At 38.6% G+C, this 25,354-nt stretch overlaps 1 protein-coding gene across 1 annotated transcript; it reads left to right on the forward strand.

The window, feature by feature from the left end:
• The first annotated feature begins 375 nt into the window (after window positions 1-375).
• Window positions 376-25,354, forward strand: LOC110046981 (MYCBP-associated protein-like). Its single transcript, XM_089273658.1, has 26 exons — window positions 376-586; window positions 2,660-2,832; window positions 3,211-3,317; window positions 4,242-4,300; window positions 4,679-4,785; window positions 5,230-5,256; window positions 5,876-5,956; window positions 6,513-6,588; window positions 10,385-10,457; window positions 11,402-11,448; window positions 12,506-12,569; window positions 13,065-13,147; window positions 13,536-13,660; window positions 14,273-14,397; window positions 15,132-15,354; window positions 15,483-15,696; window positions 16,648-16,811; window positions 17,573-17,605; window positions 18,163-18,261; window positions 18,808-18,929; window positions 19,309-19,421; window positions 21,196-21,293; window positions 23,680-23,734; window positions 24,255-24,319; window positions 24,702-24,788; window positions 25,177-25,354. Exons 1-26 carry the CDS (start codon window positions 532-534, stop codon window positions 25,261-25,263), a joined length of 2,562 nt encoding a protein of 853 aa, XP_089129784.1. The 5' UTR covers window positions 376-531; the 3' UTR covers window positions 25,264-25,354.

Here is a 25,354-nt window from a genome sequence, read left to right on the forward strand (position 1 = left end):
TGGAAACGAGGTTGGGCCTTTCTTCGGCGATGTTTAAAAAAAAAAAAAAATTGGAGAAGACGCTGGGGACGAAGTTGAGGGTGTCTCCTGAATAGAGGCTCCACTGTAAGTAGATAGACTGATTGATTAATTATTATTTGATTGACTCTCCGCCATTGGGTTTGCGTTCAAACAAGTCATAGGGGCATATGATGCAGAACTCGCTGTGCTGCTGAATTATTTTCTTAAAATCATATCCTACTGGGTTTGAAATCACTGTCTTCAATATCCTGGGATTTTCCCTAAGATGGAATAATGATTGAAAAATGGTTCGTCACGCATTCCGTTGCGTGACATATATGGAGCCCGGGAATTCGACTCGGTTCCAAGTTGACAAAATTTCACCTTACTCCTCCCACTTAGGCAACTTAGTCACGATTTGTTGTCAACATGGCGGCTGTTGCTACGAAAATTTAGCATCGTAGTTTGTCTGTTTTTGTCCACTTTTCCTGTCTCTTCTTTGAAAGTAGCTCTACCGGTGCAACATAAAGCATGAGCAACAAGCTTTCCAGCAAGCCATCCAAGAAGGATCGCCCAAGGTCCACAGGTAAATTTCAAATAATTTTTATTGTTGGCGCGGGAAGGTCGATTATCCAGATAACTTATAGCTTGAAAAATACTATCTCTGTTTTTCTCTATGATAGAATTTTGACTAAACTACAAAAATTAGGGTCACGTTTAGACATATCTACCAGACTAACCGGCTGCGAGGCTCGAAACGAACCAAATTAGTTTAGTTTACTTCGATCAATTCAATAATGGTCCTGCATTACATAATGAGTAGTGGCTCCGTAAGCTTAAGATTCGGTCCTTTTTGGAAGTAATTTTGTTTTACCCAACGCTTCATGTTCAGTAACAATCCTTTATTTCGAGTAAGACGTAAGCTCTGCTATCAGACGTGTTGATGTGAACAACCATCGGCGCTCAACGATCAGTTTTACATGAGAAAACAGCTGACATTGACATGTTTTTGCATGTAGTGATATTTAACCCGGCGTGCCCAATCGATGAAAATCGATCATCGGAAGGCAATCGATATAATCAATATAATCGATAATAATTAATCGATTATTATCAATTGCCTCAATTAATTGATGAAAATCAATGCTCACAATCCCAGTCCTCGTAATTGCCATGGATTATATCGATTGTCATCGGTTGTCAACGATCTTAATCATAACTCTTGAAAGAGGATACATTCAATTTTCAGACTTGTTCCCAGGACTTGCTGCATATGCAGTGTGCGTGTCCGGTCGAGTTTGGATGTGATATTGATAGAGGGTGTTGTGAAAGGGTACCATGAGTGTGGGTTTACTGTAACAGCAGCTGAAACATTTTTCTTGGAGAACAAAGCTAATCTCTTGTCCATTATGTTTTTCGCTGAAATTAAAACGAAACAAGAAAAATCGATAATATCAATGAAAATCGATAAAATCGATGACAATCAATGAAAACCAATGGAAATTGATGGAAATCGATACTCACAATTTTCTTGATAATGGATTTTCATCGATTTCCGATATTAATCGATTAATTAATATCGAATGTATTTATTGATATCAATTATATTGATTATTGGTTTTCATCGATTGGGCACGCCGGGTATTTAACGCTTGCCAGGATTGTTTTCAGTTAGCCCCCAATTAAACAAAAAATAAAAAAAAAGCAAACAAACAACAACAACAAAAAAAGTGATACCTGCGTCAGTGGAGAGCAAAACGTTTTCCAGTCACGTGCTTTTCAAGACATGTTTGAGTGAAGTTTGGTGTTGGACTCCTGATCAGTCAAGGTCGCTGTGCTGTGTAAATCTTAGATAAGGCAAAGTGCTTCTTTCTACCCAGGAATTCACAGGAATCAGGGTACATGTACCTATGTGCTTGAATTTTTTTGAGGAATGCTGGCAAGTAACCTGTGAGGCTCAATATCCCATCCAGGGGGAGTAGCATTATTCCTAGCTAGCTTTTTCCTTGCTACAGAAGCAATTGAAGTATAATGTAAGGTAGCAGGTCTTGTCCTTACTAAATTAACTATCAGTTTGGCCCCTACCTTTTCTCTCAGACTAAGAAACATGTGCATTTATTGGTTAAGAATTTACCTCTGTCTGTCAATACCTAAATTCCTGTGAAACGACATCTACTGCATATTTCAATAACAAGACAAAATGCCTCTCTAAATTGGTCAGTATAAAATGTGGACTGTGGACTGCAGACTGGTGCTAAAATGTGTAGACTGGTTGTAAAATGCAGATTGCAGACTACAGATATACATGTACAACTCCATGTTTGTGTATATTGTGTTATTTGCGTTATTGAGTGCTAACCATAAACAGGGCTATTCAGGCTAATTGTAGGGAACCTTTGCACTTTGGTTAGCCTGGATATCACTCAGGTTAGCCTGAGTTAATGCTACAGTTAGCCTGTTTACGGTTAGCTCTCAATGATGGAAATGGTAACACAATTCGGATAAAAAGTCTACAGTCTGCAGTCTGCATTTTACACCTGCTACAAAACTTTGAACATACGTGTCATTACTATACACATTGGCAATTTTTGTAGCTTTTCCTTGCCAGTTGTTTTGTGTTTTAATGTGTCTGTGTGCACCTGTACACTGTATGTTCTAGATAAGAGTGCAAAATCTAAAAAGAGGGATGGTGGTACCCCTGATAAGATGAGCTCGCCAGTTGGTTCTGCTGTGCACATCCCAGATGAATTGTGTACAGGACCGTCAGTTGGGAAAGTTATCACTGGTGATGATATTGATTCTCTTGCAATCAATGTGGATGAACTCAAAAAGGTGAGTGTACATGCTGTGAAGGCTATTTGTAACATACATGTAACATGTGTACAAGATTTTAAAATGACATTGTATTTACTTGTACACCGTAAGTAGAAAACCTCAAAATAATTTATGAATTATATCTTTTATTACATGTTACATGTACATGTACTTTACATTATTTAAACATTTATTTTAAATACAAATTATATATATTGTATTTCTAGCCTAGTTGAAACACACCCACCAAAACAAAAGCTGGAAATCCATCCGAATTTGCAGGCTAATACATTGTATGTTTCTAGACAGTATGAAAATATTTCTTTAATTAATTAGAAGCTCAAAATGTCAATTGTGTTACTTGTTTGTTACAAAAGTTATTTTTTTTATAACTAGGTACATCCTCCCAAGAGACCACCTGTCCCTAAACCATCAACAACTGTTATGGTGCGCAAGACGCGGCTTAAAAAATCTGCGGAACAGAGCCAGCCACTGGGAAAGAGGTACTAAAATTCAGACATGTACTGTACATGTGGTTAATTGTTATAAGAGAATTAAAATCACAGGCCACCCACGCTCACTATGTCAGTGTCATTATTTTTATTACTTAATAGTGACAAGGAATGATTTCAACCCTAGCAAATTAAAGGTGGCAATAAAGTTTCCTTTGAACTCACTGTAATGCTGTCTATTAACTTGATGTTTCTAATGATTACGGCAAGCTTTTCTGAACAGGGTGGTTTTCCACCTGAAGAGGGAAGCAAAGGTTGGGTCTTCTCAGGGCCAGGATCATTTTCAGTGGCAAAAAATCTAGTGGAATTTACCCTATGGCTGCTCTGGCTATGTTTTAATTAAGTCACTTTAATTGTCGCATAGTCCACTTGCAACAAATACGTATTTAACATTTACTTGTAAACATGTCCACTTACGCACTGCCCTTATGCCTGCTGGGATGCAGGATAGCACTATTTCCATAACAAGGACCTTTTTATGGCACTGGGTTGTTGGCCCTGTGCCCAACCCCCAGTCTGGAGGACCAGTGGATCACTCTTCCTTTGGCCTCTACTCTTTAACCTCTCTGGTTTGGGTGGCATGACTAGGAGACTACTCTCCCACCTGCACGGTTCTGAGGGTCTATGAGAACCCTTCCCCCCCCCCCCCCCCCCAAAACTACAACAAGGTTGTGATCCTTTGAGAGACTTTGAAATATTGGACCGACTTTTGCCAGTCAGTACGTGTGTACTTTCACAGCCGTTTCTTGTTATTGGTGCCTCAGTTGTGTTTTTGATGATGTAAGATTTTAATTTTAAATTATTGTAAGGGTGACAAAATAGTGTTTACCAGTAATCAGTAATGGCGGTATATGTATACGTACAGTGTGACATTTCTCAGTGGTTGCCAATTAACCATTTTATTTCTTTCAACAGTGTGACGGTTGCTCGACCTGCTCCTCCTGATGTTCCTGTAGTGTCTACTCCACTTGTCAGTGAGTCAGCATTTTCAAAATTGATTCTTATGTGACGTACTAAACTTTGACAAAATACAGACTAGTACACTGTACCAGTTCTGTTGGGCACAAGCATTAGATCTTCAAGTCCTGGTCACTTGGAACGTGGGTGAAAATTGAGATTTCTTCAAAGACCTACAATAAAAATATTGAAAGATCCTTACTAATTAGATAAGGTATATGCATACACACACTGTACATGTACATGTAACTATCTTTTTGACATGATGTAAACTAAGATCTTTAGCTTGCTGAGATCTTGGCAAGATTCCTGAAGATCTATCCTTTGATCTGAGGTAATTTCACCATGTAGGTCCAAATTATGTGTATTCAGACTTTGAATTTTTTGAACTGTAGGTTCAACTGGTCCACTGTTTGATGAAGATGGACAAGTGTTGACTCATACAATCCTGGGTTCATGGGAGGACTTTCAGCAAGAAGCTATAACAAGGGGAGACATCGAGGTACGTGCAATTGTCTACTCAATGATCATTTAATCAGTTCCATTAAGTGTGCTGTTTTATAAATGTTTTTATGCAAAAAGTAAGCTACACAATTACTTGACAATGACATCCGATGATGTTGAAATGTCATGTATGTCTTAAATCACTAATATTTGTGTTGAAAATATTGATTTATAAGTTTCAAAATATCATTCATATTCAAACAGTCAGCATAAATGAAATTGAAATATTTTGTTCATTATGCTGCCTGGGTACACTGTCCTTGAAATTACATTATTTGATAAGTTGTTGATAAACATTGTTTTATTGTTGTTAGTTCTAGGTAAAGATCATATATTAATGATGACCAGTACAATCCATAGCAATTTAATAAAAGCTGTTGCAAGTATTTAAACAAGTTCCGTACTGACATTGCATACTTTTCACTTCGTTGTTTAATTTCAGAATCTACCTCCATTCTCTGCTTACAAGGTAGGAATTGTGACTGGTTGTTGTAAAACATCTCATTCTGTTACATGTATTTATCTGTAAAAAGAAAGTATTTTTGCAATTTATAGAGTTTTGTATGTTATGTGCAGTAGGTTATAATGAGAAAAAACACAGTCATACTTTTAAATTATTCAAATTCATATAGTAAACATGGATCAAATTTAAAACTAAATTCAAAGAAAGTCACTTCCAGAAAGGAAAATTAATCTAGAAAAAATGATTGATTTGTCCATGTCATAATACAAATTGAAAGGGTCGTGACAAAAATTGAGTTGACAAAGAGTTGCTTTCCTGCGTACAGTGCATGCTTTAATTTCTGATGCTTGACCACCTGTGTTGAGGACGTGATTAATTATTAGGTTATTATTACTCTGAGCCCAGTCCTGAAACCAAAGGCTTGAAGAAAACAGAAATATATTAAGAAAAGAATAGAAAAATATACCAAAGCTTTGACCTTGAGCAATCCTTAGTTCTTCAGCAACCCTTTAGCAGTCTATAATTGTTTTTCCTTACTACATAGTACTATACATGTGTGTGTACATGTGTATGCTGTGAGTATGTAAAGAAGAGTTTGAAAAGTTTACTATGATTCTGTTGATAGTTTGGTGCTGGCAAAGTAAGGCCAACAACAAAAGGCACGAAAAAGGAAAAGAAGTTTTCCAGCCATGTTTGGCAAACAAGGGTAAGTGCAAATGCCATTGAGTTATTCAAATTAAAATTATCAATAAAAGATATTAAGATGGACACGACATTGCTTCTAACACATGTAAATTTAAATATTAGTCAGTTCCAGTTTTATTCTTAGTTTAGGTCATTAATTAAATGTATTGCAAACTATACTGTGTGAATGCATTATAAAGTTGTAACTCATGCGCAATCTTAATTCAAGAAAGTCTGATGCATAATTAATTTCTTGAACTTTGTACACATATAGGACTACTAGCAGGCAGATGTTAAGCTCTCAGATCAGCTGATCTCTCTGTCTTTTGTTTCTCCAGCTATTGGTTCTTCCTTTGTGTACTAAAAATGCATGCACTTGGCTTTTCTTTTATTGTTCACTAATTGTATTATATAATTATTGCAAATGTTTAATTTGTTGTATTGTTCACTAAATTAAAAAATGCATAATTTATTGCTTACCGTTTACAATGTTGTGTATTAATAATAGATGGATGAAAAAAAATTATCCTTTTCCCTGTCTTCATAAAAAAATTGTACTTTCTCTTTGCTCTTTGAAGATAAATGAAAATAATGCACTGACCAACTGGCAAAGACAGATGTTGCAAAGAAAGAAGCAGCAGCAACACCTCTCTAGTAAGTTATTGACAAATTAGTGACATACCAGCACAACAGAAACTCTTCCTTACAGCTAATTTAATTTACTGATAAATTTGACAATAAGTATGTGCACATAGTAAATGGTTTGAACCCAGGAGCATCGGTAGTTCATATAGTGTGATCGTCCGGATGAGGGTATTTCTGAAAAGAACTGTGGTTGGTGACTGACGTTTCGACAACCTGAGCGGAAGTCATCTTCAGAGTCAAGTGAATAGTTTTTGTCAGTCCATGATGTTATAAGTTTGGTCCGTTGAACATGATTGGTCAGTTTAGCCATGTTGGTATTGGCTGAAAGACTCGTGTAAAGTTTGTCATCAGTCACTGGTGGGTTTCGATCCGTCTATTGTTGGTCAAATTGATTGGTTTTTGGTCCGTCTATTGTTAGTCAAATTAAGTCGGTCTGTTGGAAGTCCGTTTGTCGGTTTCGTTTCCGTCATGGATAAGTCATTTGTAAGGTGCCGGTAGTTGTTGACATCTGTTAAGTGGCGTTTGTTCTAGGTTAGTGTACCAGCTTTCCAGAGTCAGTCGTTGAAAATAGTTTGTACTGTAGGTTAAGCACTGAGCAGAGTCCCAGTCAATGTTGTGGTTTGTCAGTTGATGATGTACAGCAATGTGATTGTTGGCATCACCATTTCTCGTGGCTCGTTTGTGTTCAGTCGGTCTCGTGTTAAGGTTTCTGCCAGTCTCACCAATGTAGGAAGCCTCGCAGTCGGAGAATTTGATCTTGTAAAGTGCTCCCTGTCTGTTGTTAGGTTCGTCCCTGTCTTTCATGTTGGTCAGTAAGTGTTGTAACGTAGTTGTAGGTTTGTGGGCTACATGGATGTTATAGGGCTGTTATCCATAAGATGGTCTCAGAAGTACCCTTAATGCAAGGTATAGTCACTGTAGTAACAGGCGTTGTGTTTGTTGCGTCAGCTTCAGTAGGTCGGTAAATGTTTCGTGTAATAAAGTCAGCATTGTAGTTGTTTTTGTGAAAAACACGTTCAAGGTATCTGTTTTCGTCAAGTAAGCTGCCCGGTGTGTCACAAACTAGTTGCGCTCGTCTCGTCAAAGTCTTTATAGTCGTGGCTTTGTGTGAAGTCGGATTGTAGGATTATTCGTCAAGTAGTCTGTCGGTATGCGTCGGTTTTGATACCGCTTTGGTTACGCTACGTTGACGACACCTTTATCGCCGCTCACAAAGACGAAACTGGCGATTTTCATGACCACCTAAACAAACAGAACGCCGACATCCAGTTTACTAAAGAGATCAAAGAAAATGGAAAACTTCCATTTCTAGACTGTTTGGTAAACCGCGACAACAACGAACTGCGAACGACAGTGTACAGAAAACCGACGCATACCGACAGAGAACTTGACGAATAATCCTACAACCCGACTTCACACAAAGCCACGACTATAAGGACTGACGAGACGAGGGCAACTAGTTTGTGACACACCGTACAGCTTACTTGACGAAAACGGATACCTTGAAAGTGTTTTTCACAAAAACAACTACAACGCTGACTTTATTAGACGAAACATTTACCGACCTACTGAAGCTGACGCAACGAACAGGAACCCGACGCCTGTTACTACAGTGATTATACCTTACATTAAGGGTACTTCTGAGACCATCTCACGGATCCTACAGCCCTACAACATCCGTGTAGCCCACAAACCTACAACTACGTTACAACACTTGCTGACCAACGTGAAAGACAGGGACGAACCTAACAACAGACAGGGAGCAGTTTACAAGATCAAATTCTCCGACTGCGAGGCTTCCTACATTGGTGAGACTGGCAGAAACCTTAACACGAGACCGACTGAACACAAACGAGCCACGAGAAATGGTGATGTCAACAATCACATTACTGTACATCATCAACTGACAAACCACAACATTGACTGGGACTCTGCTCAGTGCTTAACCTACAGTACAAACTATTTTCAACGACTGACTCTGGAAAGCTGGTACACTAACCTAGAACAAATGCCACTTAACAGATGTCAACAACTACCGGCACTTTGCAAATGACTTATCCATGACGGAAACGAAACCGACAAACGGACTTTCAACAGACCGACTTAATTTGACTAACAATAGACGGACCAAAAACCAACCAATTTGACTAACAATAGACGGATCAAAACCCACCGAAGAAAGCTTCCAAAAAATGTCATTAAGAGGAAAATAAAACAAATACTTTTTGAAATTGTAGCTCCAGAAGACTGTTATATTGATCTTTCAGAAATCATTCAAAAAGTAAAGCTGAATTTATTTTCCTCTTAGTTTGTATTCATTAATATTCAATAATTTCTTTTAGTGTATCTGTAGTCTCTCGTCGTAACTGTCGTTAATTATTATTTGTAATACCGTTAGTTTATTAGTTGTCTTTAGTCATTGTTGTCAATTTTAGTTTCTTTAGTTCTCTTGTTGCCTTTAGTTATATTTAGTTGTACCTAGTTGTATATTAATAATTCGTGTAAACATGACCCGCCTAGACTAGCTCAACCATCTGCGGGCATGTTATAATTGTAATTTTAATTTGAAAACAAAAATAAAATGTATGTATGTAAATGTATGTATGTAACCCAGCAATGACTGATGACAAACTTTACACGAGTCTTTCAACCAATACCAACATGGCTAAACTGACCAATCATGCTCAACAGACCAGACTTATAACATCATTGACTGACAAAAACTATTCACTTGACTCTGAAGATGACTTCCGTTCAGGTTGTCGAAACGTCAGTCACCAACAACAGTTCTTTTCAGAACTACCCTCACCAGGAGGATCACACTATACGACATAAGCATGTGCACGTTTGTATCAATATAAATACCAGAAGAGTTTGAGAGTATAAATATATTGAGCCCAGATGATTAAAGACCACTATTGAGTTCAGATCCAGAATTATATAATGTCATTATGACTGTACCTGCACGTACTGGTATTCTAGTCTAAGTCGGAGTAAAGTTCAGTGTTGGGTGGTGTGGTGGCCTTGGTGATGGTTAGCTTGCTTGACTGTGGATTGAACAGTCAGGGTTCAAGCCCTGGCATGGCCAGGGTCATTGCATTGTGTTTCTGGGGAGGATACATATACTTGACTACTCTCACAGTGCCTCTCTCCACCTTGGTATACCATAAAATCCCATGTTAAAGCCCCCCCCCCCCCCCCCGTTATTAGCCCCCCTGGATATAAGCCTTTCTATGTGCTAACAAAGATATTATTCCGGATATGCCCCCCGCCCCCTTCAGATATACGCCCATCTAATGTATAAGTGCGTTCCTTTTGCGTTTCTTTACAAGCATCAAATATTTAAAGCTAAATAGTGAAATAGGATAATAATAGGGTCAGTAGGGTGATAGAGTAATAATAGGGTTATAGCTCTAAATGAAATGGTATGTTAACTTTAATTCATTCTCAGATACGTTTTATCTTGTCATTCCAAAACATTTTTTTTTTATATATAAGCCCACCCAAAACCCCTTATGAAGTTATATAAGACCAGGGTTTTAACCTAGGATTTTGCAGTATTTGTATAAATTGTAGGCTGTACCTGCTGACAGACTGTTGAGGAGTGGGGAGTAGCAATATACTCTTACAGCAGCTTTATTAGCTGATGCTGCCAGGCAAAAACAATGAAGTTTCTCTCCTTTGTTTTTATGTGAATTAAAGTCAGGTTGATACAGCAGACTGTAAAATACATAATTTAATTTTCAACTACATATTTCAGTTAACAGACCAAATTTTTAAACTTGTTGTAAAATGTATTTTGCAGACATTTTGAACACCTCAACAGACATGTTGGTAATGAACCAAAGTGAAGACTACAGGGAAACGCAAGAAGACAGGTACAGGAAAAACAGTTTATACTTAACAAATGGTAAACGCTATAGCGTGCACTATTGAGTTATGGATGCACGCGGGAGTTTGCTAAGCACGAAAGAAGCGTAAGAGTCGCAGGAGGCTATAGCCGAGTGCGACTCTAGCTTCTTGAGTGCTTAGCAAACCTCCCAAGTGCATCCATAATTCAATAGTGCACGCTATGGCGTTTACCATTTGTTTTATAACATAACATTGAGACACTGGAAAAACAGAAGTCCTTTTATTGAGCTACATCACAAAAAAATGTTCGTGTAGTCTTACATGACAAGAGAAAACAAGCGCGCGAAAGTTCATTCATGACAACCGACTGCACACCAGTAACTCGATAAAGTTTCATCTTCAGACAACTGTGAAGACAGTTTCGCATTTCTGGCAGAAGAACGTCGGCCATTACTTTGGAAACAATGTCTGTCAAAAGATTTGCTTTGTAAACATGACCACACATGTCAGCAGCGTACACCCATGGGCAAATAATAGACGCTAAATTAAACAATCAGAGCGCGCGCTTTGCTTTAGTTATGTTATAAATGTGTATATCTCTCAATCTGAGTTGATCGATCATTCAATCCATCATTTAATCCATCAATCAGTCAATCGATCCATTGATCCATCAATCCATCAATCAATTGATAAATCAATCAATCAATCAATCAATCAATCACTCCATCGATTGATCAATCAATCAATCAATCAATCAATCAATTTTTTAAATTTTTTTTAATTGACGTTTTATTTTTTTCAACAGTACAATAAAATGCATTACGTACAATACCACTTACTTACACTAATAACAATACACAATATCACTTACGGCATCAATCAATCAATAATTATGATAACCAGTAATCAAGCTGTTTTCTTTGATGTCATTCAAAACAAAAGGAAATAATTTGATTTCCTGGAATTACAGGTATGCCATTGACAGGTCTATCCCATCAATGGACTATGGCAAAGGATGTAAGTATAGTTTTACAGTACTGCTTTAGTCCTGATTTGTGACTTCAGTAATGGTTTCAGTCACACTATGTTGTGTAAAACTGGCCATACAGTTAATGACGGTGCCTACATTTGTTAGTGCGCATACTTTCTGCGCATCACGCAAGGCATGGTTTAAGCGCCACGCGTGTTTTAGGGTTGACATTGACGCAATCAACTACGCTATCAAGTACACGACTAAAAGAAAGCAACATTTTCCTACTGTGACCAAATCAAGTTTAATGAACCCGTACTTAAACCATGAACACCAAAATAGCAGCATATCGCTAACCACTAAATGTTAACGTCTTCCAGCTGAAAACCTATCTGTTATCTGTCGAAAATTACACTGAAATCCAACTGTAAACATGTACCTGCAGATGGCGTAGTGCGCGCGCAAAACAAGTGCGAAATACGCAAATGTTTCACTTACAGGGGAGGTGACAAGAAAAAATGTAGCGGGCACCGTAAAAGTTTTCAAAAAAGATCAATGACTTTAAAAAACGCGTGGTTACCCCCACATTTTATGTTATGAAATGGAAGTGGCAAGCCTATTCAACACGTGATTAGTTTCTGGTTGTGAGCAAAAGGTATTTAGACTGAATTTTGGCTGAACCAGAGGAAGGCTGTCAAAGACGCTAAAAGCGCTGTTGCAACGATTTTGTTATTAGAAACATACCAAGAATGGTTTTTATGTTACTATCTACCATGCAGTTTTAAGATCTTGATAAATGTGTTTGCTTTTCTGTTTGTAAAGGCGAATTCGAAGGAAATCTGTGAAGAAATATCCTTTCCATGTTTTTTTTTTCAGAAAATGCTGATGTCAGCATTTTTGTTGAGATTCAAGGCTGATTATCTCGGAAAAATGCGTGGCTACCCCCTTTTTTCTTTGTGGATTCCAATAGCCCTTGCAAAGATCTACATTTCTCGCGTGGTCCTAACCTGGCGCAAAAACCTTTTTATTTAGTAGGCACCATCCTTAAATACATATTTTTTTTGATGCTCATATGAAAATTTTATCTGCTAATGATGTTTGTAGATCGTGTTGGCAGTGAGTTCTGGAAACAAGTGGAACAAATAGGAGATGATGAAACAGGGATTAAGTAAGAATATTTTGATTAAACTGATACTAGAATATTTTAGATCTCCCTTTTCACATTGCAGCCATCTTGTTGCAAAAACAGGTAGAACTCATCCATAATATAAAGTGTCTAGTATAGCGGTCAAATTAAAATTTATATTTTTACGTTTTTTTTTATTTCATGGACTGAAGTATGAGAGCTGAATAGCAATTTGCTACATACTGTATGATACTAAAATTGTCAAAGGTTCATTATCCCAATGTTACTATTAATAATACTCTTAATAATACCATTAAAATTACTATTAATAATATCATTAAAAGCCTGTCCAGATTTTTCTTGGCTGCCTCTTAGCTGCAATTATCATTTTGCAAATTATTTTAAAATGGAAGGGCCTGTTTTGTACATAACATTATCCCAGGTATTTTTGCTGTTCTCTGGTTAAGTTAACTTCATCAATGCAGAGTTTTATTTTAGTTAGTAATTGATGGTTTATCACGTTTTGTTTTCTTGTAGTATGACTTTAACACAGACGGAGCGTGGTTATCCACCAGCAATTGAACACATTGGAAAAGCCATCTATATCAAGAATGAAATGGGTAAATTTTTAAGGGAGAGTTTCATGGTTTGGCAAATAAAGTTACGTTTTTGCTTTCTTACTGGACCACGTGTATTTCAACAATCGCAGGCTAATAATTTAGGTGAACAGAATGACTGATTAGGCTGCGCTTTCGTCAACTATCGCGTGGTAGAAATCTTGAGCTCATAATCTACATGTACTTGTTAATTCCATTGGTAATACATTCTGTACTGGTTTCCCCCTTCCCCTTCCCCACCCTTAAAAATATGGTTTCTGATGTCTTTAGGTGTCTTTTTTTTTTTTTTTTTTCAAATTTCTGACTCGAATCGCCATCATTTTCATATGGGACCCTTCCTTTCCCCCATCCGGTGAGGAAGACCTTAAACGGAACATATTTTGTTGTGCAGGCATAGAGTGGTCCAAAACCCACAGGTCTGCTTCAGTGCACTATCCATGGCAAAAGTCAACTTATCTTCAGGAGAGAACGAAGCAGCTCCAAACTATTCTACATGAGTTGGATCCTCATGAGCCGGTAAGAAGAAAACTGATCGTTACAAGAGCGTTCTCTTTGCTGCAAAATATTGTGGTTTTTCAATCAAGTCGTTTATCTGAAAACTGAGTTACATGTACGCGTTTTCATTAAGGCTACAGGTAAACAAATTTTTCCTGCAAATTTTGATGCCGAAGGTTTGCAAACTTGAAAAATCCTCTGCTTGAAATGTTCTGTAGTTTCATGGAACAATGGAGATTTGATTATAGATACCTAGACTTGCTAACACTAACCAGACACGTTAACCAGTTCCAAGCTGTAAACCAAGGACATAAGTTTAGTCAATCTAACTTATGCTATATCTTCTCAATGTTTAAATTTTTCTTGACATCGAAGAAAACATCAAAATAGGAAGTTTAATTAACTAAAGGCAGAAATAACGCGTAACAAAAATTATTAACGATGGCTAAGATTTGGGAAGAATTAAGACTGCGAACAACGAACTTTAGAAACTGTGGCCGAACTCTTCAGTGTTCCAAACTGTGTTGTGACACTGCTGAGGTGCTTTTTGTGCTCGTCACGCGTTCCTCTCCCATGTGGAGGAGGAAAGATTGCGTGCAGGCGCATAGTAAAGTCTTGTTTTCTCTTGATCAGTACATTGATGAGCTCGAGGTGATAGGAACAAACCAGCCTCAACATTCATCCAAGTTTGATATGATGTCGGTCGTACAAGAAGAGGAGGAGGAGAGTGAAATGTTAGAAGAAACCACCAGTGAAAGGTCAGCATCCAAAATCTCCTCACTCTGTTTCATTCGTTTTCTGTTACTTTACTTGGCATTGTTTATTTAGACTTGATTTCCGCCGCTCTCTCGGGTCCGGTCGTTTTCCTCTCAAATTTGTAGGTGAGCGTGGACTCATTTCCCGAAACAGCGGCTGGGTAAATCCATCCTGGTGTTTGCTTGGATTCTTCTCTTGTTAAGACATCACCGAGGTGATTGTAAGCAAAATTAACGAGTCATTATGACTGGGAATCAAAAGAGGCTGAAAATGCACCTAGGTATCGAGATATTGGAGACAGAAGTTGGAAAATCAGAAACTCTCGTGTTTTCTAACGTATAAAAAGACTGCTAGGTAGAAATTTTAACCTTAAATCAGAGAACGCTTTTGAATCGCTTTCATAGAGTATTTTATTTCTGTACGCAATACAGATTTCACTCTTTCATTTACCGCCACAAAACTCATGAATTTTTTGCGTGATTTTTAGTGACTTTGCTCGTGCATACAGTGTACAGTGTATATTACCTATAAGTGAAGTCAAACCACCCATAAGACAAAACTTCCCTGGGATATTTATATGGAATAAACCTTCTTTGAAGATACGTTGTACAACCAGTGTTTTTTCATATTCTTGAGAGAGCGTCTTCGCTGCCTTGTCCAGGGCGTTCTGTCTATGGGACGTTTTGACCGGTTCCCTTAAACATTGCCACTGTTTGTTTGGTCTGTTCATTCCTAGGGATCCTCTAGCAAACATTGCTGATGTTGTTCCTCAGCCCATATTTGGACCGTCGTTATCCATTGGTGGTCAAACGGCTCAGTGGAACGGACAGAGGACTGCGGTCAGTGGACAAGTGGGCGTGGCTTGCCGCGTGATATTTGACGCCAATGTGGGAGATAGGGTCACCTCCCATTTGGATATATGCAACGATGGAACAACGGCTATATACTTTTCTTGGAAGGTATTTTATGACTTTAGTTTTTTTTTTCGGTGTTGAAAGTGCCGTTGTTGATTTGAACGTATATTCGAGGCGTTTGAAATGTGATGAAGTGCTATCTCGAATAACTAACTCTATTCTTTACCCAACAGAAAATACCTCGTCTCAACGTGCTGGGTACAAAGCTCGCAGGCCAGACTCAAAGGTTTTACTTTGACTTTAAGAGCGGGGTGATTCTGCCAGGGGATACTTTGAAGTTCCCATTCGTATTTAAATCCCCCAATGCGGGGATCTTCACAGAGACGTGGGAGTTTATGACCAGGCCTACATTGTGTGGTGGCGCCCCTATAAGAATCACTCTGAGAGGTAATGAGCTTTGTCTTGAGTAAGTTTGCGGGTCATTTCTTTTGAAGTTTTAGCGCGAAAATAAAAATAAAAATAACTATAACTATAAATAACTGAAAAAGCGTCAAGGAGTTTCAAACGTTGTGGGTAGCGAGTAATGGCGAAAGGGTGACGCGCCAAACAAGTGGTAAACAGGAGTAAAAAGAGAATTCTGCGAGCTCTTCTATGTCGATTTTCTGTTTGTGCTTTTAAGAGACCAGATATTAGTGAGAACTGCGATGTCACCAAATTTCTTGTTTTTCGTTTGCATGGGTATCGCCATTTAACCTAATTTTGAGCGTACAAAAGACATTGGCGATTATTGAGCGGTTAAATTTTGAACGTTTCGGTGATTAAGTCTCCTGGCTTCATCACCGTTCTAGAAGACTGAACTTTAAGAATTTTTTGCAACATCTTGACTTGATGATACGCCCTTTATGATGCTACAGATAGTTCCGATGCCTTAAGTTTCCTTAGCCCTGAAAGACAAAAAAAAAAACCTACTTCTCCTGATTGAGTTCCTGCGTGAAATCTATTACATCTACCCTGAATAATTTTTCAACAATTTCTCAGGCTCAAATTACACTTTTGGACCCCACTAATTCGAACTCGGTTATTTCGAATTCCCGTTATTTCGCACTCAGAACCATTTCCCTTGGATTAACCCTTCAGTCATAGAGTTGTAGAATTTTTGGAATTGTAGAATTATTATGTTTTGCTGTACGTATGTCTGTTTTTCTTAAACGTTTGGCTAGGTACGCGACCCCACAAGCAACCTATTTCTTTAAACCAAATCGTATTTAAATGAAGAATTGCTGCTGTTGTCACTTACTATCGCTTATTTGGAACTCCCGCTATTTCGAGCTGTTTTTTGTTTCCCCTGAGAGTTCGAAATGGCAGTGTTCAGCTGTATTTATTAACATGTTCGTTTAGGCGTAGCAGTGGAGGATGACATCTACAAAGAGGCCAGACAGCAGATCGAACAGGAGCTAGCTCACAGAGAGGCCGTGGAAACTGCCGCTAGACTTTTGGATGAGATCCTTGAAGGTGTTCGAACTCCCGAAAGGCCCAGATCCCCTGTGGATGCTTATATCACGGTGAGTGGTGTCATTCAGGAGACTGGGGATAGCGGTGGAGTTAAGACTCGCTTGTTGTACTTTTATACCGTAGAAGTAAAGTGAACCGTGTCATTTTATTGACTTAGAGAAACACGAGCGTGTTTTAACACGCTTACCACATGTTACAAAAGGCGTTTTTGAGCAAACTTTTTTTTTTCTCGTGCGTTTGCGACTGAGATTCGATAGCTGTTCATCCCACTGATCATTCTTTCCTCTCTTTCTACCCTCTCTGTACTGCAGTTCTTTCATTATTTTTCTCCGTCAATTTTTACTTTTCAAGATTCCATCATTTTGTCTTTAAAATTGGTGTGCCACTACATCCTTAAATTAGGATCCAATACAGGTTGTTCAGAGATGACTGTTTGGAAATGTGGGTGTTTGTGGCTAGCGAATAGGGCTTGAGATTTCCACTAGTTATCCAACGCTTTGGAGTGGTGGAATATCCCACTTGTATTTTCTCGGTGTTGACACGAGCCTTTCAAAAGCGTTGCATACATGAAACTACAGTACCATGCCATAAACGATACATTGGCCGTCACAGTCAATGCGACTTACCCGCAGCACACGATGGAAGGTGTAATACCGTCTGGTAAAAGCGGCTTTCCTGTGTTCTGATTGGCTCTATTTTCTATGCCATGTTATAAATCTTAGTAAACGTGACTTTCATACATGTATTATTTAAAAAAAAAAGTTTAACAGTAACGGCAAAATAATCACGAACTTGTTTATTAATGCTTTAGGAAGAGGAGATATTTGGAAGAGCAAACCAAGGGGTAAGAACTTTTTGTTGCAACAGATAGTTGTACATGTCATAAGACACAGTGTCGATGTTTTAAGTCAAACTAATTTGGACATAATGCGTTTGGAAAATCCATTCAAAACTGTCAGCTGCAGGGCTGAGACGAAAAACTACATACATAGCTGTTCACATCTTAGCTTACCTTATCAAGTGTAGACCAAATGACCAAAGGGTTCCAGACTCTTTCAGACGTGGTACAACTAAATTCTGTACATATGATTGTGAATCGCATTCTTATGCGAGTTTCTGTGTCCACATGGGTTCCCTGCCTGAGGTCATTTTGTTATGTTCTTGGGCAAGACACTTTACTCTCATAGAGTCTCTCTCCACCTGAGGTGTAAAAGTGACAGCAGCCTGTTTTTACTATGGGTGATACTGCAGTGGACTAGCATTCCATATTCCTTGTGCATAACTCGCTTCCTGCCACAGAGACCGAGATTACTGCCGGGCGGATGGGCAGCTATTCTGGAATACAGAGACTATGACCCGCCAAATAACCCATTTTGATCTCATGGTGGTCCATCTTTTCAGATGTATTTCCAGGATGAGGTGGTTCAAGAACTAAAGCAGATTTACGCACAGCTCGAAGAGGACGAGGATTGGGACTTGTCGCTACAGTCCCTTCAACAGGTAACCCAGGTTATTGTACGAGAATGGAATCCACTCCACAGGGTAACCCACGGTTATCCTGATTAAACTCGTTTCCCTCGTTTCTATTACATCAGTAGTAGAAAAAAAAATTTATTTTGCTCTATTAAAGTACAAAAACCTTATCCTCAATCCTTGGTATTTTGAACCTTACTTTCAATTTTTCTAGTCATGTTTAAATTCACGGTCCCACCAGCACTAATGGTAAATCATTTTCTGAGTGTAGATAATTGCATTTTTCCGCGTATTTGGGAATGGTTCTGAACAGCTGCTTACAAACTTGCGAAAAATGTACATTTACTATATTTTGTAATATTTAGCACTTTTATAATACGCGAGGAACACGCCTTTTGTGTCAGTAGTGAAACAAAACTTGCACGTCTTCTTTTAGCATTTTGATGAGCTTGCCATTTACTTGCATGGCTCAAAATCCCTGTGCAATGTGCTCTAAATTATACCTTTGACGCTCAAGGCTGCTGTAGCTCGTTTTTCAAAGTGTTTTTTATCGTTAGTTATTGATTCTTGTAGAAAATCATGTCAGTTGAAGATGCAGATCAGCGTGACAGCTTGCTCCAGACGCTGAACAGCTCTATATCAACACTGTCATTTCCGCCAATGACACCTGTAAAACACGCCATGTATACTGCAGGGTGAGTCCTCTGTTCAATTCTGCGCCAGAGCTGTTTACTGCTATAATATTGATCTCTTGCCCATTAGGTGCGCAGTATTTGTTTCTTAGATCGTGGCAAACATTCGAAATAACACGGTACTCACAAGAAACTAGCTTTCGACAAAGTTTAATTCAGGAATCGCTAGATCAAATTAGTTCACAGCAAACAGCCCCCTCGTATTTTAACTCTTTGTTTGCACGTTTAATTTGCTCGTTTTCTATAATCGGAGATACCGGAACAGCCTAACCGAAAGGAAAGTTTTCATTTTTCGCTAACACCATAAATATCACACTTATTAACTTCCCCAACGTGGTTAATATCCTTGTAGCCTAAGTTTTGATGACTTATTGACTGTTAGGTATCAACTGCTCTGTGAAATGGTGGACAGTATTGTGGGTCAGGCCAACATGATAAGATCTATACTTGGTCTTCCTGAGAGAGAGCTCGTCGAGGACACATCACAAGAAGAAGGTATGTCCCTGGTGTGACTGTACTGTATGCGACAATTGGTGGTCCTGTGACGCTTGGCCCAGAAGCTTGGGGTCTACTTCCTAATACTACCTACCTGTTATTCAGTTGGAGATGCTTCTTTTCAATCTAGCAAATACATTTTCAGACGCCGTACATGTTGATGTCACTCGTAGTATTTCAACTGTTTTTATTTATCTTGCCTGTAAAGGTTGACATAAAATTTGAATTGATAGTGCTACGCACCCTACGCCCCGTACCGTTGCCACGTGACTAACTTTTTGATTGTTGGCCTATATCTGAACCAGCCAATCAAAACATGGAAACTATCGAGGGTGAAGATGATCAAATTCATCATTCACACATACGGGAATTTTAAAACTCTCAAAAACCTGTGAACGTTTGATACTGTCGACAAGTTGTCGTAGTTTGATTGGCCATTTGAATCGGAAGCCATCAGAAGTTGTCAAAACGTTGTCAAAAAGTAATCAAAACGTATCTAGGTAGCAACGGTAAGGTGCACTGTAACTGTATGGATAAATGTTTTGCTGAAATATTTGTTTGCCTAGCAGGCTTCTGTTACCTCAACTGTGCAATGATAGTTATTAACCCTTTTGTAACACAGTGTAACATCAAAGACTGTTCATAGCACAATGTCCGGTCAGTCATTTTATCAATCTGGGATAATCTACTTAGCTTTAAAACGACATCGCTGAACAATGTTAAAGGAATCTGAGCTGAACTTTGAGAAGTAAAAAGTCCGCTTATTGCAGGCTTTGCAACAAAATGGTTTAAGGTAATTCCCCTGAAATAAAACTGCCAATAGATTTTTGTTCAAACTTTGTCCACTGAATATTTATCATATGAGAACTTCAATTATAAAATAAAAAAGGGGGGTGCCCATACTCGTTAAGGAGCGGTGAGGCATTAAAAATGTCCCATTTTAACATTATTTAATGCCTATTGTAAGAACGCATTCCAAGTTATTGTAAACTCTTTGTGAGCCCAGACTCATGAAAACACGCCTCAAACTACAGTCAATACTCGTGTCGGACACAAATAAACTTTTTAAGTTTTATTTTGACAGACAGCTGAATCCTTGTTAAGATATTGGAACCAAATTGCTTGCCACGGCTATCAAACTGCAAAATAGAAAAGACTACAGTGCAGCTGCTATTTTCCTTATTTATTCAATTTTCAACAATAGAAATCAGATCAATCTTTTCTCACGCAAAGCTAATGATTAGTTGATTAAAATGACTGGAAAAAAATTTTGGGTGTCCGAGCTCGTTAGTGAGCTATAGCCAATTTTTCAACTGACAGAACTCAATATCAAGGCAAATCCGCCATGTTTTCAATGTGCGCGTGCACGAACGCGTGCTAATGACGCCATAAATTATGCACAGTAGGGATGCGCAATGCAAATGTGAGGAATCACCTTAATATTGGTGTCCACGTTCACTTAACAGAGGTGTCCGCTGAATGCAGGTTTATTTTACAATAAATGTGGGAAGAAAATTTAGGGACTCAAGCTGGTGTCCACTTAATAGAGCGGGTCTGCTTAATATGGGGTCCGCTTAATACAGGTTTCACTGTAACTCAATATCAAGGACCGTCGCTGATTTATTTCCTATTAATCCGAGCGAATGCTACTTCTTGTTTAAAAGCCTTAGTAGGTTCTTCCGCTAGATGTAAGACCTGGTAACTACTTTGTACTACTTTGTTCTTATATTTTATTGTTCTCTTTGCTTTTTAAAAATGTTTTAAAACAAATCAGTAGGAAAACGGCTACGTAAAGGAACTACTTCTGAAACGAAAGCGGACAGCAGAAAAGGAGACAAGAAAGATAAGAAAGGAGGCAAGATTCCTGAATCTGTAAGTTCGTGTCAGCATGTGGGATCATTGTAGAGCCTCTCTTATAACATTTCATTTTACGTTTTATATATGTGCAGCAAGGGGTGGCAGACATAACGGCTTTTACTATACGCTAAAGAAATAACGCTTGCTTTCTTTGTTCTGGTTGTTCATTGCCATGCATCAGGCTTGGCGTTGGACTAGGAGTTTGAGCTCACGTTTGAGGCCTGGTCAGGCGACTTGTGTTGTAGTGGTCTTAGGGAAGACACTTTACTTTCAAAGTACCTCTCTCCACCCAGATGTCAGGACCTCAGAAAATTGCTAGGGAGTAATCTGCGGATGGATAGCATCCCTTCCAGTGAGAGAACTAATACCTCTAGTTGCTTTCTGTTACCGGGAAAGTTCTATCTTCGATAATCGTTTTATTTTCATCTATTTGATGAGACCAGGCCCCAGTTGTTCGAAAGAGGGATAACGCTATCCACCGGATAAATCGCTATCCAGTGGATAAGTGTTGACAAAACAAACCACGCTATCCGCTGGATAGTGATTTATCCAGTGGATAATGTTATCCACCTTGGCCAGATGTATAAGCTGGACTAAAGTTACGATTTTCAAAAATGAAACAAATTTCATGGAAGGTGTAAGTTCTGTTGGTATTTTCATTTTAACCAAGACAATTGTGACTTTCAGAGTCCAGAACCTCTTGAAGATCGTTATTACGTACCAGATTATGACCTGTCTGTTAGTAACACCTAACGTAATCGTATTACCCTATCCAAACTTACGTGTTGCCCTATCCAAACTTACGTATTACCCTATCCAAACTTACGTATTACCCTATCCAAACTTACGTACTACCCTATCCAAACTTACGTACTTTCCTATCCAAACGGCTAACAGTACACAAACAGGACTTCAAGCATTGAATCGAGCAATGCGAGCGAAGCTAGAGTCACAAGACCCAGCTGAGCAGGGAGACAAAACAAAGATATTGCACATCGAATTTTTAAGATGAGGTCGTGGCGTGTTCGATTTTCCAAAAATGTTTCTGCAAGGTTGAGTTAACACTCCCTGGTAGATATATTTTAGAACACGCAAATTTATTTACTCTTGAAGTGGGTAGCATGCTTCATAGCACATCCGCTTCTCTCTAGTTTATGCCGTTTGTAATCCGTCTTGATCTTTCTTAGTCGTAATCATCTTTGTGTTTTTTTCGGTTAACTATTTCAGTCGTACACGTACCTCTTTAATACGGACACCAAAATCTCTTAGTTGTGTGTCTGTATAATAAAGGTGTCTGTCTTATGTCTGTATGATGAAGGTAACTATCTTGTAGAGGTAGAGACTATAGGAATACACTAGTTACACTTGCACCAGATGAATTGTCCGTAATATAGAGGTGTCTGTATAGAGAGGTTTGGCTGATCTTCTTGCGTGCTTTTCTACGTTCTTTTTACATCTACATGCTGTTATGTTAAGTTGTCCTCAGCCGGTCCAGGTTCTCGGATTGTGGTCAAGAGAGGGGGTGGCGGGGGGGGGGGGGGGGGGGGGGTAGTGAAAAGCGAACGAAGCGAGAGCAAGAATGAGGGGACATCGGGAAAAACGCCCTTTTCACAGCAAAACCCTCGCCTTTTTTGCACTTGTTCTTCCTGCCGGCTCCCAGTGTCCTTAAGTTTGTTCGTGATATAGCTCTTTAAGGTAGTTCCTCTGAAATAAAAGTGACAATAGATTTTTGTTCAAACTTTGTCCACTGAATATTTGTCATATGATAACTTCAATTTTGAAATAAAAAAGGGGGGTGCCCATGCTGATTAAGGAGCAGTGAGGCATTGAAAATGCCCCATTTTGGCATTATTTAATGCTTATTATAAAAACGCATTCCCAGTAATTGTAAAATCTTTGTGAGCCCAGACTCATAAGAACACGCATTAAACTACAGTCAATACATTGTGTCGGACACAAATAAACATTTTAAGTATGATTCAGACAGAAAGCTAACTCCTTGATTAAAAATTTGAACCAAATTTCTTGACGTGGTTACCGACTTCAAAATAGAAAAGACCACAGTGTATCTGCTATTTTTCTTATTTATTCAATTTTCAGCAATAGAAATTAGATCAGTCTTTTCTCACGCAAAGCTTATGATTAGTTGATTACTATGACTGGAAAAAAAATTGGGGTGCCCGTACTCATTGGTGAGCAAGAGCCATTTTTCAACTGACAGAGCTCAATATAATGGGAAATCCGTCATGTTTTCAATGTGCGCGTGCACGAACGCGCGCTAATGACGCCATAAATTATGCGCAGTAAGGATGCGCAATGCAAATGTGAGGAATGACCTTAAGAAGCGATTATCTCAAACGCACGTATTGGTTACGTATCTCATTTGTTGTTTCTTTGTTAGGATCGTCCAAATTCCACTCAACGGTCGAAGTTATCAGCAAAAAAGTCTGGAAGAGGTCTGTAATAATGTTCATTGGAAAAATGTATTGTCTACTTAGTATGACTTAGTTCAGAGGTAATCAGTTCCGGCAGAAAAACGCCGTTTCCAGTAAGGTAGAGCAAAAGTCAGTCTTACTCTTAGTTAAGGATTAATTTTCCTATTCTACTTCAAGAGGAAGAATTTTAATGGCCACCGACATAGCATTAAACTTTTCTTGAAGTCTCCCGATCAGAAAAAGCGTCAGTTTTAATAGAAGTGTATCAAAATGAAATATAAGCATTTGACAACAACAAAACCAAAACAAAACGAAAATGAAAGATGTCTTGAGAAGTCAATGGGCCTTTTGCATGAGCTGCTCATATTTTACAAACTCCGTCATGCCAGATGACAAAAGAATATAACAGCCTTCAAGACAAACCGAGTTCAACCAGTGAAGCTTGAGTTTTCTTTGCTTTTGATGTGCCTTTCCCTCTCATTCTCGCTAGTGTGGGTCGATGCAATTTCCGCACGCTACTCACGGCCACTCCTCTTTCTAGGTACCAGTACACCTTCCTCTCAGTCTAAATCAGCCCTCAGTGAAACTGCAGCAGAGAGGACTGGGGTAAGATCATGTTCATTTTTACCAAATATACTGAAAGTTGCAGAATGCTAGAACGTATTATTTTTACAATATCTTGCGATCGCACCACCTTAGTTCTGCAAGTGACGATGTGGTGAGCTTAGAAACATGCACGTTCTCAACCTATTTGCTAGCACTTAATATCTGTAAATAGTTTGTCACATCAAATGCAAGCCAAGGTAGAGAGCACGGCAAAACCTTCTTAAAGCGACTAATTCTGAGATTTATGAAGTTTACTTCCCATAATCATTTGGCGTTATTCCCTTACCATGTCGTATCTGGAATCTTGTTTGCGTTTCGGTAGGTACAAAAGCGTCCTTGTTTCCTTAAAATAATTTTTGTTTTCTTCTGTAATCTTTTTCAGACTCCGGTTAGTGTAGATGGTTTAGCAGTGGATAATGCTGCTGACCCTGTTTTAGAAACAAAATACAGAGACAAGCTCTTTACGCAGGTATGAAGCTTTCTTGATATGGACAAATGAGTGAATGAAAAGTGTCAGCAGTTCCTTGGTTTTCCTCGACATTTTCCTGACATTTTACGTTTAAATTTGACTCTGACGATCCACCTCCAACTAGATTTTGAAAACCCCCTAATTATCATGCGTGTTAATGCGTATTCGACATTACGAAACCTGGTTGGAAGAACGAACAGAGTTTGTGCATGACAGTCCAAATACTTAAGCAGTAGTAAAATGGACCGTGTGACTAGGATGATCAATCATGTCTTCAAAAGCGACCGTATACTTATGCTGAAAAGTTTGATTTGATTTATGACAGGGTCAGTTTAAAAAATGTTGTTAGAAATGTGCATTAAAATATTTCTATTTGTTGTTTGTTTAGGCTTATGCCCTTGTAGTGGATACATTTGACAGAATGGACATTGTTTTTCATGACATTAAAACTGCGGAGTTGAAGTTAGCAGAGTAGAGCGTTTGCTGCCCAATTACTTAGAACCAACTGTATTTATATCAAGTCTTGTTACAGCAAAATTAAATATGGTGTTGTTTACTCATTGAAA

Source organism: Orbicella faveolata, unplaced genomic scaffold (genome assembly GCF_042242905.1).
Source record: "Orbicella faveolata isolate gen_17 unplaced genomic scaffold, um_ofav_v1 contig_1, whole genome shotgun sequence".
In the NCBI taxonomy this organism is placed as follows: Eukaryota; Metazoa; Cnidaria; class Anthozoa; order Scleractinia; family Merulinidae; genus Orbicella; species Orbicella faveolata.

What these genes read in the sequence shown, in the direction of transcription:
- LOC110046981 (XM_089273658.1), top strand. Translation starts at nt 532, where the DNA reads ATGAGCAACAAGCTTTCCAGCAAGCCATCCAAGAAGGATCGCCCAAGG. An exon ending in GAAGAAACCACCAGTGAAAG is followed by an intron (nt 14,398 to 15,131) that starts GTCAGCATCCAA and finishes GTTCATTCCTAG; the next exon opens with GGATCCTCTAGCAAACATTG. An exon ending in TTGGAAGAGCAAACCAAGGG is followed by an intron (nt 17,606 to 18,162) that starts GTAAGAACTTTT and finishes CCATCTTTTCAG; the next exon opens with ATGTATTTCCAGGATGAGGT.